At 49.6% G+C, this 19,981-nt stretch overlaps 1 protein-coding gene across 1 annotated transcript in view; it reads left to right on the top strand.

The window, feature by feature from the left end:
• Positions 1-19,981, top strand: part of MROH7 (maestro heat like repeat family member 7) — a 58,942-nt gene that overhangs the window by 18,212 nt on the left and 20,749 nt on the right. Inside the window, 11 exon segments of the mRNA XM_030912737.1 lie at positions 436-519; positions 2,049-2,128; positions 2,345-2,474; positions 4,615-4,710; positions 5,223-5,327; positions 5,538-5,673; positions 9,942-10,054; positions 10,460-10,636; positions 11,103-11,257; positions 14,147-14,285; positions 17,727-17,917. Coding sequence (XP_030768597.1) covers positions 436-519; positions 2,049-2,128; positions 2,345-2,474; positions 4,615-4,710; positions 5,223-5,327; positions 5,538-5,673; positions 9,942-10,054; positions 10,460-10,636; positions 11,103-11,257; positions 14,147-14,285; positions 17,727-17,917 — 1,406 coding nt within the window.

Below are 19,981 nucleotides of genomic sequence, written 5' to 3'. Positions count from 1 at the left end.
CTTAAGATGATGAGAATGGAGAGATTAGTTGGATATTGGTTAATGTGTTCTCTCTCAGGTAGCAGAATGCCTCAATCTGACTTGTATGTACTGGAAGACCCATATGAAGCGTTACTAATGGTGCAATTTCAGGTTGAGGGATTGGGGCCCTTTCTGTCCCCTCCTTAGTTGACTGGAGAAGGGGGAGTACTTTGCAGTCCCTCATATCTGGTCCTCTTCCAAATGCTGGCATTCAGGATTAACTCCTCCAATCCCTCAGTATTCTCCAATCTTTACCCCACTCCAAGTTCCCCTTGTGGGAACCTCTCATTTCTCTTGCGCCAATTCTGGCTTGCCTGCAGGTGTCAGGTGGTTAACAGTGCTGTATGGGCAACCCCTGAGGACTGGGCTCAGTGGGGCTCTCACTCCGAGGTTTTGCCCTCTGCTGTCCCCTAGGTTGAGAATGTCACCACCCTTCAGAAGAGCCAGGATCTGTTGGAGGCAGAAAGAGAAAAGAAGACTATGATGAAGAAGATGATGGTGGGGGAGCCACAGGCGGGTCTGCGGCATTGGGGTGGGAGGGGACAGAATTCCTGAGTCCACCCACTGATGAGACTGCAGGGGTGGGAGGCTGAGGTGGGAAGAGTACAGGATGAGGAGGCAGGACACCGGGAATTGAGTCTCAGCTCCACCTCGAACTGCCCTCCACCTACATGGAGGGAGCTCAGGCAAGTTCTGAGCCTCACTCTTCTCATCTCACAGATGAGTGTGATAATACCTGTGCCATTGGCTTGTTGGGAGGACACAACCCAATGCTTAGTCTACAGTAGAGCCTTGCACACCCAGAAGCAGTTCTTATTACTTAATACATTCTTTTCCCAGCCATTCCTTCTGGTGGGCAACTTTAGACAGTTTCCTCATCATTTTGATAAATACAGCCACTCCACCAGAATGGACTGGGCAGGAATAACCAGTGGAGCTTCCAAAATTATATTTGTGTTCGTGTACTTTACAGAGACAACCGAACAAGTCCTTGCCCTCTATACCTTCATTTAACTAACATTAATTGAGCATCTGCTGTGTGTAGGTGCTAGATCAAAAATGAGAAGCAATTAGAAGGACATCCTTTATTTTGAGACAGGGTCATGCTCTGTCGCCCAGGCTGGAGTGCAGTGGCACCATCATGGCTTACTGCAGCATCAACCTCCTGGGCTTACAGGATCCTCCCGCCTTAGCCTCTCGAGATTTGGGACCACAGGTGTGTGCCACCATATCCAACTAATTTTTTATCTTAAAGAAATGGACATTTGGCCAAGTGTGGTGGCTCACGTCTGTCATCCCAGCACTTTGGGAGGCCGAGGCAGGCAGATCCCTTGAGGTCAGGAGTTCGAGACCAGTCTGACCAAAATGGTGAAACCCCATCTCTACTAAAAATACAAAAAAAGCTTAGCTGGGGATGGTGGCATGTGTCTGTGGTCCCAGCTACTCAGAAGGCTGAGGCAGGAGAATTGCTTGAGCTAGGGAGGCAGAGGTTGAAGTGAGCTGAGACTGTGCCACTGCACTCCAACCTGGGCAACAGAGCAAGACTTCGTCTCCAAAAAAAAAAAGAGAGATTTCGAGATGAACCTGGCCAACATCATAAGACCCCATCTCTAAAAAGAAAAAGCAAGAAAAAATTTAAGGGAATGCAACTGGGCAGTTTTCAAGGGCTACGCATGGTGATTTTTGCTTTGGGCCAGTTCCATGGTTTCAATATGCCTCCTGGAGGCCAGGCATGGTGGCTCATGTCTTTAATTCCAGCATTTTGGGAGGCCGAGGCAGGAGGATGGCTTGAGCTCAGGAGTTTGAGACCAGCCTGGGCAACACAGCAAGACTCTGTCTCTACAAAAAATAAAAATACTTAGCCAAGTATGGTGGCATGAGCTTATAGTCCCAGTTACTTGGGCAGCTGAGGTGGGAGGAGCACTTGAGGGGCTGCTGTGACCTGCTCCTTGTGAGGGGGGCAGCCTTGGCCCTGGTGGCCTGCAGTAGCCCTGTCCTCATCAGCCCTTCTGTGGCCCCCTGTCCAGAGGCAGATCCAGGAGGAGCCACTGGATTCTCTCTCAAGCTCCGTCCGCAAGCAGGCCATGGAGATCCTGACCCAGCTGAGGTGTCTATGGCCCTTCCCTTTCCCCACAGCCCCTCTCCTCTCTTCCTCCATTTCTGCCTCCCTCCGTCTCTCTGCTGTACCCTCCGCCAACCCGCCTCCACCCCTCCCCCGGTACCCTTTCCCCTCCCCTTGCCCAGTCCCTGCTTCTCAGCTCAGCCCCCATCTTTAGCCGTAGGGCCCCTTTCTCCCTTTCTTTGTTTTCTGCCTCTTCTCCAGCCACACGCAGCCCACCCTGGGCGTGTGGGAGAGATCGGAGCTGGTGAACATGTGTGTGCAGAGTGTGTTCTCCCTGCCCTCCGTGCAGGCCATGCAGGAGAAGGATGAGACCAAGGCTGAGACCATCCAGGTGAGATGGGCCTTCCCAGCAGGGCCTCAGGGCTGCCCCAAGTTCTGGGAGGAGATCTGAAGCTGCATCCTCCAGCTCATTGGTCTGTGGCCTTGGGCAATTCAACTCACTTCTGTTGGTCTGAGTAGGTACTTCATAAATAGTGAATGGATGAATCATTCAAATAAAGACACCCGGCTAGGCGCGGTGGCTCACGCCTGCAATCCCAGCACTTTGGGAGGCTGAGGTGGGTGGATCACGAGGTCAGGAGATGCAGACCATCCTGGCTAACACGGTGAATCCCCGTCTCTACTAAAAAAAAAAAAAAAAAATATATATATATATATATATATAGCCGGGCATGGTGGCAGGCACCTGTAGGCCCAGCTATCTAGGAGGCTGAGGCAGGAGAATGGCTGGAACCCTGGAGGCGGAGCCTGCAGTGAGCAGAGATCTTGCCACTGCACTCCAGCCTGGCTGACAGAGTGGGACTCCATCTCAAAACAAAACAAAACAAAACAATACCCATCCTGTCCACTTCTGGGCCCTGCCCTATGGGAGGGATGTGGGCAGATGATGGCATGGCCAAGGGAAGTGGCCAGGATTGGGAGGGGCAGGGCTGAGGCCTAGGCTATAATGAAGACAGACTGGGGCTGAGGTCTGGAGAAGCAGAACCTCAGGAGGCTCATGCGAGCATCTTCAAACCTCTCCAGGCGCTCCTGGAGGAGGAGTGGAGGTGACCCTCAGGGTAGGGTGATGGGTAGAGAGGCTCAGTGGGGAAGGTTAAGGCAAAGGGTTTCAGCCCAGGGTGCAGCACATTCATTCATCACTTCATTCAGCAAATAGTAACTCAGTACCTACTCCGTGCTGAACTCAGCACAGGAGCCTTACAGCCGAGGTGAGCGTGGGGGAGATGGATGGTATCAAATAAATAAATACGAATAAACGAAAAATTACACCAATCATAAATCCTGCAAGCCGGAAGTACGTGGTGCTATAAAGAGCCTGCAGTGGTGGGGTGGGTCAGGGGTTGTGATTGTGAAGCTGAGAGGTTAATAAAGAACTAATTAGCTGCAGAGGGTGGCAGAAGGAAGAGCATTTCAGGCAGAGAATGACAAAGTGGCAGTGTGACTGGAACCCAGAGGGTTAGGCGAGAGTTCTAGGAAGTGAGGCTGGAGAACCAGCGTCCCGGAGGTGGTGCCCTTGTAGAAGACTGGGGTGGAGCCGGTGAATGAAAAAAGCAGGCAGCCCTTTTGTAGTACCAGATTTAGCCAGCAGAGGACAATACTGCATAGTAATCTGCAGAGATGGGCGGGAAGGAGGAGGTAGGTAGGTGGTGAGCCAGGCTTTCTTGGTGGTTCCGGTATATCCCCAAGGACCACTGGCTTCACGGTGTGTGCAGACTCAGGAAGTCGGACAATAACAACCTAGGAGGCACACTTAGGGAGCTGGCAGGAAGAGGGGAGGCAAAAAAGAGAGGGTCTTCTCAGAGTAACTCAAACCCACTGCCCAGCCTTGTGTACATGTAATGCTGGTGCCCAGTAAGACAATTCCAGGATGGTGGTGTGGTTAAGGAATGAGAAACCTGGGCAGGGGAGAGATGGCTTCCTTAAGGGGCAACTTGGAAAACCTATTTGGGTCTAGTAGAAGCAATTCAAAAAAGAATCAGAGCACTTCCCCAGAGATGATGAAAGTAAGATTGGCTCTTTCATTGATCCAGCTCTTGCAGTTCCAGAGCATTTTCCCATCCATCCTCTCATTTGCTCCTCATGACTTGAAACCTCTTGTTCTGTGATCTTGGACAAGTGTCCCTGTCCTTTCATTTGTAAAATGAGAGAAACAATTTGTGGACAGGGTGATATGGTTGTGCAAATCACCAGGTAGCGGTAGATTCTCAGTGTATGCTGGATCTCCGCTTCCTCCGTCTTTAAGGTAGAAAGTGCAGAGATAATAATTAGCAATTGTTGATAAGGAAACTGTAATCCACGAGGGGAAGTAATATGCCCAACATCACACATCAAGTTAGTCTCAGAGGTGGGACCAGAAAGCAACTCTCCTGGGTCCAAATTCCCTCTCCTCCCCTGACCCACAGCAGGGGATGCCTGGGGCTGATGTCTACTCCAGAGGTGCCCTAGTGGCTTGATCCTCCTCCTGTCCACAGACTCTTTACCATCAGACCCTGGAGGCCCTGCAGTCTCTGCTCAAAGCCCTCTTTATCGAGGACCCCACTCCTGCTGGGCTGAAGAGCATCTTGGAGGTGCGGAGATGGGAGGGGCAAGGAAGGGAAGGGAGGAAGGGTGGAGGGAAGAGAGAAATTGGCTCAGGAGCAGTGGAGGCCAGACCCAGGAGTGGTTTGGCTTTAGGATGTGATTGTGTGTGAGTGTTCTGCCTCTCTGTCTGTCTCACAGGCCCTGTCCCAGACTCTTCTCTTCCCACTCTCTCCCCATCCTCCCACTCTCTAAATGGCTGCCCATGGTTATAGCTGCTACCATATCTGTGCTCTTTCCATGCTTGTCCCTGCATCTCTCTTCTGTCTTCATGACTCTTCACATTTCATCTCTCTCCTCATTGACTTCCTTCTTCCCTGTAGTCTGTCGGTCCTATTCTGAACTCCATCTCTCTCTAAACCCCAAGAAGAGGAGGAGGGCTGTGGTGACCTTTATGCCTTCTCTGGAAGCTTCCTGCTGATGGGTGAAGGCTGGCCTGTCCACCCAGCAGCAGGGGCTGGCATCTAACCTGTAGTTCTGAGTCTTGCTTTTGAACCCACAGGCCCTGGGGCCTTGGATGAACTCTGGGAAGGCCCATGAGCGAGCACGGGCTGTGAACAGCAATATCTCTGTGTTGAACCACGTGCTTCTGACTCTGCCTTTCTTTGTGAGTGGCCCCTGGGAGGGGTAGAGACTCTTAGGGAGAATCTTCCTACTTCTGAAGGAGCCTGTGCCTCTGTTCAGGGATTCCCAGGTGGCTCTTGCCATCTTCAGAGGGCTTTGTTTTCTGGGCCAGACTATCCACCTGTGTTCACCATTTAATGTATAGCATTGTTGAACCTATAACACTCAATCCCTAAGATTGCAATACAAACAGATGCCCTTGGGGTTCCCGGCGCTGGGGCTTCTGCTGGGGAGACTCCTCCTTCGCATTGGGGATCCTGATGAGGAGATTGGCCGGGAGGCTCTGGACGGCATCATCATCCTCTACACTATCCTGGAGCTCCAAAAACGTAAGCCTTATTGCTTCTGAAGGAAGTCCTCTGAGTTGTTGCTCAGTCTGGATTCAATAAAGAATCAGCTGGAGCCTTGGCATTAAGACACTGGTGGGAGATGGGGGAAACCAGCACAGGGTCAGATGCGGACTTTGGAAACTGGTGTGAAGCCCAAGACCCCATAGAACAAGGGGACAAAGGCTACAAACAAAACTATTTTGATTTAAGCAGTCTTGCTTTTTCTCATCCTTCCAAGCTTAGTTTGTGACTATCATTTTCATATTCCCTTAATACTAGGTATACCTAAGCATAGTTCCCCTAACACCTTGTTTTCCTGTCTGTTTTCCCCACTAGAGACTATAATCCTATGAGGGAAGGGCAGGGCTGTATCTTGGTTAGCCCTGTATTCCCCAGAGCCATCTCTGGGCTTGGCACATGGTGGGTGCTCAGTGAATATCTATTGAATGAATGAACAAAGAACAGCTTCTGTCTTAGAATCCAGAGCAGCTAAAGCTTGTAGTTGAGAGAACTTTCCTTGATTCAGCTTCAGGGAGCAGTTAGTGATGTGGTATGGGCTGATACAGGTATCCAGAGGCACTGTACCTAGAGGTGCACAGTATTGGCTGTCACTTGCCTCCTTCCTTTCTCCATCACCCTAGCTCTGCCCTAAACCAGGGGACCTTGGTGTGTGGTTTAAACTCTTCTGGCTCTGGGGGTAGAGTGACCTGTGCATAAGAGCTGCTTCTGTCCCTGCTTAGTGGTGTGACCTCAGGCAAGTGCTTTGTATAGGCCTAGATTTCCTCATCTGTGAAAAGGGTGCACTCAGATATAGTTCATAATTCATACTTTTTTTTTTTTTTTTTTTTTGGACAGAGTCTGGCTCTGTTGCCTAGGCTGGAGTACAGTGGCACAATCTTGGCTCACTGCAATCTCTGCCTCCTGGGTTCAAATGATTCTCCTGCCTCAGCCTCCCTAGTAGCTGGGATTACAGGAACACATCACCACACCCAGCTAATTTTTGTAGTTTTAGTAGAGACAGGATTTCACCATGTTGGCCAGGCTGGTCTTGAACTCCTGACCTCAAGTGACCTGTCTTCCTTGGCCTCCCAAAGTGCTGGGATTATAGGTGGAAGCCACCGCACCTAGCCTAAATTCATGCTTTTTGAAAGATTAAGTGAGATCTTTTCTAAGAGCATATGTAAAGGTACTAGCTCAGTGCCACACATTATAGGCACTTGTCATATAGTTCGCCTTTTCCTGTCCCTTCAGGCTTTTGGGCTTTATCTGGTATCCTCACTCTTCTTGATCTCTAGCATTTGGGACAAAGATTTGGTCCCTGGGAAATTTACCCTGTTGACCAGGAGCCACTCACATCTCTGGAGGGTGGGTGAAGGTGGTATAAGCCATGTTAATAACTGGCTTTAGGGGTAGGAATAGGAGCCTCTGTGAGTCTATTCTGGCTCGGGAGGCTGCCTTCTTCTTTTTTTTTTTTTTTGAGAGAGAGTCTTGTTCTGTTGCCCAGGCTAGAGTGTGGTGGCATGATCTCACTGCAGCCTCAATCTTTCAGGCTCAAGCAATCTTTCCACCTCAGCCTCCTGAGTAACTGGGACTACAGGAGCCTGCTATCATGCTTGGCTAAATTTTTTTTGTATTTTTAGTAGAGATGGGGTTTCGCCATGTTGCCCAGGCTGGTCTCGAACTTCTGGGCTCAAGTGATCTGCTTGCCTCGACCTCCCAAAGCGCTGGGATTACAAGCATGCAACACCGCACCCTGCCAAGGCAGCTCATTTGAAAAAGAAAGAAAGAAAGAGAAATAAGTAGGAATTATAGACCCAATTAGGGTTGCCAGATTTAGCAAATAAAAAATACAGGATACCCAGTAAAATTTGAATTTCAGGTAAACAATGGATAATTTTTAGTATATTTGAGACGTAATTTCACTAAAAATGATTTGTTTATCTGAAATTCAAATTTAACTTGTTATCCTGTATTTTATTTGGCAACCCTAGGCCAAACTTATACTCTTAGATTTTATTTTATTTTTATTTTTTTAGCAGGCAAGAACCATACTCTTAGATTTGTTTGTTTGTTTATTTATGTATTTATTTTTTGAGATAGAGTCTTGCTCTGTTATCCAGGCTGGAGTGCAGTGGCTCAATCATGGCTCATTGCAGCCTCAACCTCTCGGGCTCAGGTGATCCTCCCACCTCAGCCTCCAGAGTAGCTGGGACTATAGGCACACGCCACTATGCCCAGCTTATTTATTTATTATTATTATTTTTTGAGATGGAGTCTTGCTTTGTTGCCCAGGTTGGAGTGCAGTGGCACGATCTTGGCTCACTGCAACCTCCACCTCCCAGGTTCAAGCGATTCTCCTGCCTCAGCCTCCTGAGTAGCTGGGACTACAGGTGCGTGCCACCGTGCGCGGCTAATTTTTGTGTTTTTTAGTAGAGTTGGGGTTTTGCCATTTTGGCTAGGCTGGTCTCGAACTCCTGATCTCAAGTAATCTGCCTGCCTCAGCCTCCCAAAGTGCTGGGATTACAGGTGTGAGCCACTGCGCCTGGCCCAGCTAATTTAATCTTTCTTTCTCTCTCTTTTCTTTCTTTCTTTCTTTCTTTCTTTCTTTCTTTCTTTCTTTCTTTCTTTCTGTTTGGGAGTGGGGGGGAGGCAGGGTCTTGTCCTTTCTTCCTTCAGAAGGAAGGAGGAATGAGGCCGAAGGGGGACTTCCCTTCTTCTGTCAGTTTCTTTCCTTACTTCCGTAAGAAGTCTTCCTTCTTCCGACTCTCCTTCCTTCCTTTCCTTTCTTCCTTCCTTTCTTCTTCCTTTCTTCCTTCTTCCTTCCTTTCCTTCCTTTCCTTCCTTTCCTTCCTTTCCTTCCTTCCTTCCTTTCCTTCCTTCCTTCCTCCTTCTTCTTTCTTTCTTTCTTTCTTTCTTTTTCGGAGTCTCGCTCTGTCGCCCAGCTGGAGTGCAGTGGTGCGATCTCAGCTCACTGCAACCTCCACCTCCCAAGTTCAAGAGATTCTCCTGCCTCAGCCTCCTGAGTAACTGGGATTACAGGCATGCACTGCCATGCCTGGCTTATATATATGTAAATATATATATATATATAAGTCAGAACCTGAGTCTGCCTGACTCCAGGTCTTAAGCTCGACTCCAGGTCTTAAGCTCCTCTCCTTTACAAACAGCACACACACTTGGTCCATGTGATCACTCTGCCTCAGTGGCCCTTTCTCGTGCCCAAGTCCTGTATTTCTTGAGGGGATCCAAGCTGGGCTGCAATAAGGGCTCAGGAAGTGCACCTGAAATGTGTTCCCTTCAACTGAAAATATGAAGCCACTATGTGCCGGGTACTATCATAGGATATGGGGACACAGGAGTGGGGAAAAGAGATTAAATAATCCTTCTTTGGTGAGAGTACCTTCTTGTTGTCGGGAGATAGGCAGTGAACAAAATAAACAAGTAAAACATATAGCAAGTCAGATGATGATAAAAACTGAAGAAAAGTAGATAAGGATTGGTACTACCAGGGGTAGGGGATTGCAATTTAAAAGAGGTATTGCCGCACGTCCACCAGAATGGCATAAATGAAACAGACAATGACATGTGCTGCCAAGAGGTGGAGCAATGGGAACTCTCATGCGCTGCTGGTGGGGTATGGTTGATTTCCCATCATAGAAAACTGTTTGGCAATATCTCCTGTAGCTGAACCTATGCTTGGACTACGACCCAGCAATCTACTCCTACGTATCCAACTAACAACTGTGTAGATATACTCACCAAAAGACACACTAGAATGTTCTTAGCAGCACGACGCTTAGTAGCTGGCAATAACCCAAATGTCCATCAAAAATAGAACTGATAACTAATCATAGCCTTTCATACTGTGGGAAATTATACAGCACTGAGAATGAATGAAAGAACTAATGCTGGTGCAACTGTGTGGATGAATCTTATCCATATAACATTGAGTGGAAAGAGACAGACATCAAGAATAACACGTGTCCATTTATATCAAGTTCAAAAGCAAAAACATCTCTCTAAGGGTTGAGAAATTAGAATAGTATTTAGCCAGGGTCAGGGAGAGGGCTAGTGATCGAAAGGAGTGCACAAGAAGGGCTTCTGGGGTGCTGATCAGGTTCTGCTTCTTGACCTGGGGGCGGCTACAATGGTGTGTTCACTATGTGAAAATGTATCAAGCTGGTTCCTTATGATGTAGGGACTTCCTACATGTATGCTTAACAAAACTAGGGAGATCTGGCCTCACTGAGAAGGTTCTCTTCTTGCAGGAGCCAGAGATAAGGAAGAGACCAACAAGAAGGAGCTATATGAGAGCAACAAGCATTTCCTGGGGCCCTACAACCCTGTGAGCCCGTGCCAGAACATCCTGCGGGTGATCGTGGTGACTGCCTGGTGCCCATCCAGCAGCGGAGGGTGGGGAGTGAGGAGGGGCAGCACCACCTGGTCCCAAAGCCTTCTTCCCTTCCAGCTTTCCAGGCTTTGTAGGACGCCTTCCCAGCCACCCACACCTGTCCTGAGTGCCCTCCTGCTCCGTCTGTGCCACAATGCCTGGACTTCCTTCTCCCTTACTCATGTCACCCTGTGCTGGGTGCAGGGACATGTTTCTCCCACATTTGTAGCTCCTTCCCTAAAGGTTCAACACTTATCTGTTAACTGAATATTTCTGGCCCTCCCTGCTGACCTCTGCATGTGGGCGTCAGGCAGTGTTTGTGCCTCTGTGCACAAAGCTCGAAGCTCAAAGCTTGGGCTACCCATCAGTGTCATGAACTCAGCACCTTTGTTTCAGGAATTTGGAGACTTCCTGGGACCCCAGCAGATAAAGGACCTGTTGCTGGCAGCCCTGGAAGGGTTGAAAGGCAGCTCAGAGGCTCCAGGGAAGGACTCCAGGGAGATGATGCAGCTGGCCTCGGAGGTCACGCTCAGCTCGGTGCTAGAGTGGTACCGCCACAGGGCACTGGAGGTGGTAAGGCCTCCTGGGGCCAGGGACTGAGCTGTCACTGGGGCTCGGGAGGCCCCTGCCATGGCCTGCTCATCACTGGCCTACCTGACAGTGGGCAGGGTGGGGAATACCTGAGCCCCCTAAGCTATGGGGCAGGGAAGGGGTGCTGGTGGCTGAGTTCTAGGTGCTCCCACCTTGAAGATTTTCTCTTACCAGCCCTGAAGGAGCTCAACTGACTTGGTGGCGGGTGGAGGTGGGTTTGGCGGTGGAAGAGGGTGTAGGGAAGCATAGTAAAGAGAAACTAGCTCACTCCCAGGGAAGGGCAGGCGCTCTGCTTGCCTCTTCCTCTCTCTCTCCTTTGGGCCTTCTCCCCTGTCTTCTAGTCTGTCACACCCCTCCCTCTCCTCCCACCTTCCTGCTGCCCCCGTGCCTCCCTTGGCTTCTCCATTGGGCTGTCCCCCTGCTCATGGTTGCCCCGGCTGTGCTCCAGATCCCAGAAATCATGCAGGGCATCTACATGCAGCTGAGCCACATCCAGGAGCCTCGGGCCCGCCAGGTGGCCCTGCTGCCCATTTCCCTCCTGGCCAGCTCCTTCATGACCGAGGTGGTGGTGGCCCTGCTCATGTGCCCCCTCCCACTGAACAGGTACCAACTGAAGGGGTTCCCAGCCACTGCATCTTACAGGGTTCAAGCAGCCCCCACCCCAGGTTGGGGACCCCCTTCTGCCCAGATAAGCCCCTCGCCCTCCCAGATGGCCCCTCTTCTGTGATCTGGGGTGTTTATGACAACCATTAAGCACTTCCTGAGCACTGCTGCTGTCAGTGCCGATCATTACAGTAGTCTCTCTTTCTCACAACATCCCATTCTGCAGATGAGGAAACTGAGGCTTAGGGAAGTTTCTTGCCCTAGGTACTTACTGAGCAAGCAATAGAACAGAGGACCTAAACTCAGGTCTAACTAACTACCAGCCCAGAGCTCTTTAACAATGCCATTGAAAGGAGGTCTCAGTGCCTGTCCTGGCTCTGCCTCCAGTTGCCGTGTGGGTCTTGGGTAGCCCACTTGTCCTCTCTTTCCTCCATATGCAAAAGAAGGAAATAATCCCTGCAATCCCACCCCAGGTGGGTGGTCATGGCAGAGTAATGCAGTCAGCCGTGTTGAGAGCCTGCTCGGTCCTGGGCCCGTGCGGAAGGGTGCTCCATGCTCACTGTCTTCAGGGAGCTCATGATCTGATGGGCAGAGGGGACTGTGGTCAGATGGTGAGCTCGTGGGCAGCAGAGGTCAGTCTGGCTGGCCTCAGCCTCCCAGCCCAGGAAATGCTCGCATGTCTTCTTTGAATGAGTAAAACAAGGCAGTGAGTGATCCACACCTTCGGTTGGTTGTTTGAGAGCCAAAGAACTGTGCAGAGCTGTACAAATGGGGTGTGCTTCAATAAGGACAGTTGATGTCATTCATAGAAACCAAGAAGGTCAGTCGGGAAGGTTAGGGTCCAGCTGGCACATCCCAGTCTCCCACTTGGAAGAATTAAACCCTTTCTGGCTGTACTCCCCACCAGGGTTTTTTTTCTTGGGTCCACTAAGCAGTCAGACTCACAAGACTACCGGGGGCCTCACCTGACATCCGTCACTCAGGATACAGGACAGGGCAGGGTCAGGAGCTCCTCTTTGTGGGGGTCCTTGCAGCAGCCCCATAGCAGGCCAGACAGAGGCATCCAGGGCACAACATTTAAGGAGATAGTCTCAGGTGCCAAGTCTGCACTTGTGTGAGCCGGAGAATGAGGGCTTCCTTAAAGTTGGCACCCTGGATGCCTCACTTTCCTTACCCTAGTCTTGGCCCTGAGTCTAGGAGCTGGTCTCTTGGGCCTCCCAGGTGAAAGCTCAGGTGTGATGAAAAGAGACCCATAGGGTGTATATGGGAGCTGCCCTGGCTTAAATGGCACAGGCCTCACAGGGACCACTATCTTTTACAATATCTTGGCTTTGCTTCCAGGGTCCCCACAGGGACAAACCCAGTTACAAGGATAACTGCATCCTGGGAAGCTCAATGCTATAGTGTCCCCATCAGTTTTTATAGTTAATTTATAGTTCCTCCCAGTCCAGATGTAATTTACCAGTGGAGTCATTATTACCATAAGTAATGTTGCCTAGCAACATAGTTGATATACTATATCAGGTTTCCAGGGGAACAGAGCTAGAAAGTGAATGGAGGGTTGAAACACTCTTGTAGAAGGGGAAAGGTTTTTGTTAACCCTTTAGCACACTGGTCTGCCAGTGTTTACAACACCCCATGATAGGAGTTTGGTTGGGTGCAGATGCTTTTCCTTGCCTGGTGTACTGCCTTTTAACGGATGGGAGCAGAGGCTCCCTGATATTATATGACAAGCTCAGGATCCTAGCCCCAGGCTGCTCAGCTGCCTCCATTCTTGCTCCTTGGTTAGAGGAATGAGCACAGGCTTTGAAGACATCAGACCTGGCCACATCTTGACTCTGCAGCTGTGTAATCTTGGACTGGTAATTTCATCTCTCTGAGCCTCAATTCCTCATTTGTAAAACGGGAATAACAACACTCACATTAGGGTTATTGTGAGAATTCAGTGATCTTGAGTGTCTTGAATTCTTGTTCATGTCTGTATTCCACAAAATCTGCCTAGGGCCTGGTGTACAGTAAATGCTTAGCTAATATCTGCCGAAGTAATACATTGCATGTGAAACATTTGGCATAATACCTGGGAAATACGGTTTCTTTTTTTTTTTTTTTGAGACGGAGTCTTGCTCAGCTGCCCAGGCTGGAGTGCAGTGGTGCGATCTCGGCTCACTGCAAGCTCCGCCTCCCGGGTTCACGGCATTCTCCTGCCTCAGCCTCCCGAGTAGCTGGGACTACAGGCGTCTGCCGCCACACCCGGCTAATTTTTTGCATTTTTAGTAGAGACAGGGTTTCACCGTGTTAGCCAGGATGGTCTTGATCTCCTGACCTCATGATCTGCCCGCCTCGGCCTCCCAAAGTGCTGGGATTACAGGCGTGAGCCACCGCGCCCGGCCTTTTTTTTTTTTTTTTTTTTTTTATAAGACGGAGTTTCGCTCTTGTCTCCCAGGCTGGAGTGTACTGGTGCGATCTCGGTTCACTGCAACCTCTGTCTCCCGAGTTGAAGCTATTCTCCTGCCTCAGCTTTCCGAGTAGCTGTGATTACAGGCATGCACCACCATGCTCAGCTAACTTTTTTTGTATTGTTAGTAGAGACGGGGTTTCACCATGTTGGCCAGGCTGGTCTCGAACTCCTGACCTCAGGTGATCCACCCACTTCGGCCTCCCAAAGTTCTGGGATTACAGGCATGAGCCACTGTGCCCGGCCAGGAAATAGGGTTTCTCATCCTTCTAGATCCTGACTTTTTGGGAGTGTGTTCTGGACTATTCCTTGCAGGTGTGCCCATGGATGCCATTTCATTGGCATCTTACCTTCCCCCTCCTGAAACCATTTGGAGGCTGGGTGAGCCCCACTGCCTTGGCCACCACTAATTGCCCCCATCCCTGACCTCTCAGCAATGGAGCAGAGATGTGGAGGCAGCTGATACTGCGCAAGCCCAGCTGTGATGTCCGAGATCTCCTGGATCTGCTCCTGGGCAGCCTGAAGGAGAAGCCTGTCACCAAGGAGGGCCGGGCTTCCATCGTGCCCCTGGCGGTAAGCGCCCAGTCGGCCAGCCCCTATCACTGCCTATCCTGTCCTTCCTCTCTCCTTCCCTCCTGCTGAGCTCAGCACACCCAGCCTCCAGTACCGCACTCTGCCAGTAACTAGTTGTGTGGTCTTGGGCAGGTCTCTGGCTCTGGCTCTTATTTGTGGTTCACTGGGGACAATAACAGTAGTGTTATCTATGGTGACGGCAGCAGCCTGAGATAGGGGAAAAGAGTGACTTGGAGTCACAGACAGTCTAAATCCTGGTTCTGGCTGGGCATGGTGGCTCATGCCTGTAATCCCAGCTCTTTGGGAGATGGAGGCAGAGGATCACTTGAGGCCAGGAGTTTGAGGCCAGCCTGGGCACTATAGCAAGATCCCTTCTCTATTTTTTTTTTTTAAATCCTACATTACCATTTTATGGCCTAGGTAAGTCACTTCCACCTCTGTGAGGCTCAGTTTCTACATATGTGAATAGAAATAATATATTTCTCATTTGGCGGCTGTGAAGATTATGAGATAACACATTCATTCATTTAGGTGACACACAATGTTTAAGCACTTCTTGCTGCCACACTCCAAGCTTGACACTGGGAACACAGAGGGAAAGGCAGCTCTGACTCAGGAAGCCAGCTGGGCTGAAGGGATGGATTTCCCTCTGCCTCTATCACCACCCTGGTCCATGCCAGTTGGGTAATACCCCTGCTCACCTTCCTGATTCTGCTCCTGCTCCTCCAATCTGTACTGCAGCCAAAAAGTCTTTGAGAAATGCACATCGCCTTTTCTCAGCCCCCTTGATGGCTTTTCATTGTCCCCAAGAGTGACACAGTGCTCCTACCTGTGGTGAAGGCCCTGCATCCCTGGCCGGCTTCCCCACCCTGCATGGTCCTCTTGTTTGCTTTGCTCCAGCCCCTGGGTCTTTGTCAGAACTTCATCAAGCCATGCTATCTTGTCACAGGGCCTTTGCACATGCTGTTTCCTCTACCTAGAATGCTCTCCACCAAGCTAGCTTCTACTCATCCTTCGGCCCTTAACTCCAGCATCACTTCCTCAGGGAAGCCCTCCCCGATCTCCCTGACCTGGTCAAATCTGTAGATATTGTATTTTGCTTCACATACTTTGTATGAAAAGAGTTTACACCAGTTGTCATTTGACAACACTGCAGGGGATCCTTTGGTTAATCTGTGAGATGCATGAAGACAGTGCTGTCCCGCTGTGCTCACCACGATATCCCCAACATCTTGCATACACCTGGCGCATAGTAAGCACTCAGAAATGCTTTTGTCGGGCTGATTTATTTATTCAACAAATGTTTAGTGAATACCTCCTCTATACTATGTGCCAAGCACACTTGTAGGTTCTGGGGATTCAGCAGCGAGACATTCTGGTGAAGGGAAGCAAATAAAGATACAGTAGATGAAGGAGAGGGTAGTATTATCCCATTACAGAGGAGGATGCTCCTGCTTACAGACATTCCATGTCACCCCCAGGTCACCTAGCTAGCAGTGGTGGTGCTAGGACTCAAACCCAGCAGATCTTCTGCTTCCAAATCCTGTGCTTCACTCCTGTATCTCTCTGCCTTTGTCCTCCAGCACTGAGTTCTGTGCATAAGGCACCAGCACTCCTTCCCTTGTAATTTGGGCATTCATCCTCTTCTATAATTGGTGTATGTTAGTGTATTCTTTAGTCACTCATTTGTGCTTCTTGTCCAGCAAGCATAGTTTAAGCGTGGATACAGCCTGAACTCATTCTTATCTTATGGCCCTGATAAATCATTTGAGCAAGTTAGAGCCAAAAGCAGAGCCCTATGACACATCACTAGAGACTTTTCCCTTACACCACAGACTGTGTTCTTTGGATGTAATCATTAGCTTTGGGCTGCTGAAAAAGTACAAGGGCTTTGAGTTCAAGAGACCTGTCTTAGCTCTGCCACTGCCTCACTATATAACCATGGTCAATCACTTCCCCTCTCTAGCCTTGGTGCTTATGTCTGTAAAACGGGCTGTAATAACTCCTGCTTTGTCTATCTTACCTGTTGAGAAAGGGGAGATAGTGTGTGTGGAAGAACCTCTTAAGCTGTAAAGTGCAAATTAACTGCCATTTATTGTTCTCATCCACCACATGTTAGGTCACTTTTCTCCAAGGGAACGTGTCAGGGGTTCTTCCACTTTGCAGTTAAATGCTTTCCTCTTGGCCCAGATGCGTGGAGTCTTTTTTTTTTTTTCTTTGAGACTGTGTCTTGCTCTATCACCCATGTTGTTGGAGTGCAGTGGCACGATCTTGGCTCACTGCAACCCCTCCACCTCCCGAGTTCAAGCGATTCTCGTGCCTCAGCCGCCCGAGTAGCTGGGACTACAGGCACCTGCCACCACACCTGGCTAATTTTTGTATTTTTAGTAGAGATGGGGTTTCCCCATGTTGGCCAGGCTGGTCTCAAACTCCTGACCTCAAGTGATCTGCCCACCTTGGCCTCCCAAAGTGCTGGGATTACAGACATGAGCCACTGTGCCTGGCCTGCATGGAGTCCTAATGGCACAGCTCAAACCATTGATGTATAAAGCATGCTTTCCTTTGTCCTCTCATTCAGGCTCTAACACTCCTGTGGGACTGGAAGGATGATGATCAGTGACTCCACTTTTCAAAGATCTGAGGCCCAGAGGTGCCAGGGAGTGGTAGAGCCAGAATGAGCCATGAGTCTTGTGACACCAGCCCATCATCCGCTCCCCACCCCCTAGTATTGCCCTTCTGCCAGTTAGAGAGGACTTGGTGGGCCAAGTATGAGGGTGGGCCCAGGCCAGATCCAGAGCTGGACTGGCAGGTGGAGAAGTTGCCCCAGGTCACCAGTCCTTGGGGGTAGAGCTGGCACTTGAGCCAGGCTCTTGCTCAAGGCCTGGTGTTGTTTTTCTTGGCTGCTGGCCTCACGGGGATGGGAGTGAGGACAGCCTAGTTTAATGGCCCGGGGTGAAGAGGCCAGCCTGGTGCCCCTTACATTCTGTTTGCCTGTGTTGTGAATGAGGAAGAGGCACAACATGCTGTAGTTGGTATCAGAAAACCTGGGTTCAAGTTCCAGCTCGGCCCCAAGGGGCTGGTGACCTTGAGCTAGCAGCCTCACCCCTCTCAGTCTGTCTCCTCACCTGCAAAATGAGATCAAGACTCTTTGCCTCTCAGGAGGTAGAAGCGATTCTTCCACCATGATTCTTCCAAGGTTGCATAAACATCAAAGCCCTAGACCAAAACTAAGGGGTGGACTGTTGTCCTTGCTCTGGGACAGGGCCTACCCAGAGAGTCAGAGGTCTGGGTCTGTGGGGTGGGGAATCCTAGCTTCCCCAGGCTGGGCCAGAGAACAGCAAAGACCCAGATCCTACCTCCCAGAGAGGCAGTCCAGGCCCCAGCCAGGAGTGCTGGGAAGACGGGCCACAGCATCCCAGCAGCCTCTTCTCTGCCCCATAGGCAGCCAGCGGCCTGTGCGAGCTCCTGTCTGTCAATAGCTGCATGGGCCGTGTGAGGCGCATCTACCCCCAGCTGCTCCTGGCCCTGCTTATTCAGGTCCATTACCACATTGGCCTCAACCTGCCTGGCTACGTGGCTTCTCCCAAGGACACCAAGAAGGGCGCACAGCCCTCTGCCTTCGTACCTGTGCGGTATGCTCTGCCGTCTCTCTTGACCCTGCTGTCCCCGGTGGTGGGAAGGGCCATCCAGCCGGAGCCTCCAAAAGTCTCCAGGCAATCAATCAATAGAAATTAGCTTTGGGACTAGAAGAGAAAACAGAAGCACACTTTTATTAGAGCCAATAATTCATGAAGCAACTGTTTTTGAGCACCTGATCTGTGCATTACACACTGTGTTTAGTCTGGATCACAGGAAAGAATCAGCCCTCCCCAAGGAGTTCACTCTTTACTTTTTCTTCCTTCCTCCCTAGAGATATTATTTGTATTAGGTTTGTATCCAAGGCCCAAATACTTTATTTTTTATTATTAATTGAAGTAGATAATATAGGCACATGGGTAAAATACTCAAAAGACATTAAAAGGAAGCTTCCTTCCCTGTCCTTACCCCAGTTACATTCCCAAAGACAACCAAGTTCTTCATGCCCTCCCAGAGGAGGATTATGCAGGGATAAACACATTTGCTTATATTCTGTATTTTTACAACAATGGCAGCACCTCACACTGCTACACATTTTTTACCTTCATTATATACTGTGTCTTAGAGACCTTTGTATTTTAGAGCTGTCTCCTTGTTTATTTATTTGAGATGGAGTCTCACTCTGTGGCTCAGACTGGAGTGCATTGGCGGGATCTCGGCTCACTGCAACCTCCGTCTCCTGGGTTCAAGCAATTCTCCTACCTCAGCCTCCTGAGTAGCTGGGATTACCAGTGTCTGCCACCATGCCCAGCTAATTGTTTTCATTTTTAGTAGAGACAGTGTTTCACCACGTCGGCCAGACTGGTCTTGAACTCCTGACCTCAGGCGATCCACCTGCCTTGGCCTCCCAAAGTGTTGGGATTATAGGCGTTAGCCACTGCACCCGGCCAAGCTGTCTCCTTATTTTAAACAGCTGCATAGTATCTCTACATATAGGATCCCAGTGCATCATAATTTATTTAACCAGGCTTCTCTGGATTTCAGTGATTTCCAGCCTTTGGCAATTACAAGGCTGCAGTGAATTTGCTTGTTTATATGTCTTTATGTGTACATGCGATTGTATATGTAGGACAATTCCTGAAAGTAGAATGGGCACATCAAAGGGCTTCTGCATTACATATTAAGGTGATAGAAAAAGCTCCTGACCATTGCATGATAAAGGATAAAATGGAGTGACTCCTAAAACATCCAGTTTGCCAAATTGCCTCCCAAAGAGGACACTGCCACCAGCAGTGCAGGAGTATCTATTTCCCCACACCCTTGCCAACACAATGTGTTATAAAACATTTTTATCTTTGCCAATATTAGAGTTAAAAAATGGAATTTTGCTGTAGTTTTAGTATGTGTTTCTCTTATCATGAATGACATTGAGTTTGCTTTTTTTCTTTTTCTTTTTCTTTTTTTTTTTTTTTGAGACAGGGTCTCACTCTGTTGCCCAGGCTGGAGTGCAGTGGCGCAAACATGGCTCACTGCAGCCTTGACCTCCCAGGCTCAAGCAATCCTCCCACTTGAGCCTGACTTCACTGCTTGAAGTCAGGAGTTCAAGACCAGCCTGGCCAATATGGTGAAACCCCGTCTCTACTAAAAATACAAAAATTAGCCGGGTGTGGTCGTGGGCGCCTATAGTCTCAGGTGCTCAGGAGGCTGAGGCAGGAGAATCACTTGAACCTGAGAGGTAGAGGTTACAGTGAGCCAAGATCGCACCAGTGCACTCCAGCCTGGGCATCACAGCGAGATTCCGTCACATCGTTTGTAGAGATGGGGGTCTTGCCATATTGCCCAGGCTGGTCTCAAATTCCTAGGCTCAAGTGATCCTCCAACCTTGGCCTCCCGAAGTGCTAGGATTATAGGTGTAAGCCACCATGTCCAGGCCAGAAATGTTTAATTTTCATATAGCCAAGTTTATCAGTTTTTACTTCTGTGACTCCTATTGTGTGTTATGCACAGAAAGGTGCATTTAGAGAGGCAGAGGGCAAGTAGTTGTGTAGTGGGCTTGTGTCTGAAAGTCTTGGATTCAAATCCTGGCTTCATCACCTAGAGCGTTGTATTTTGGGTAAATG

Source organism: Rhinopithecus roxellana, chromosome 12 (genome assembly GCF_007565055.1).
Source record: "Rhinopithecus roxellana isolate Shanxi Qingling chromosome 12, ASM756505v1, whole genome shotgun sequence".
Taxonomy (NCBI): domain Eukaryota; kingdom Metazoa; phylum Chordata; class Mammalia; order Primates; family Cercopithecidae; genus Rhinopithecus; species Rhinopithecus roxellana.
Note: the sequence above shows the minus strand (reverse complement) of the source record. Positions and strands in the feature narration are given on the sequence as shown.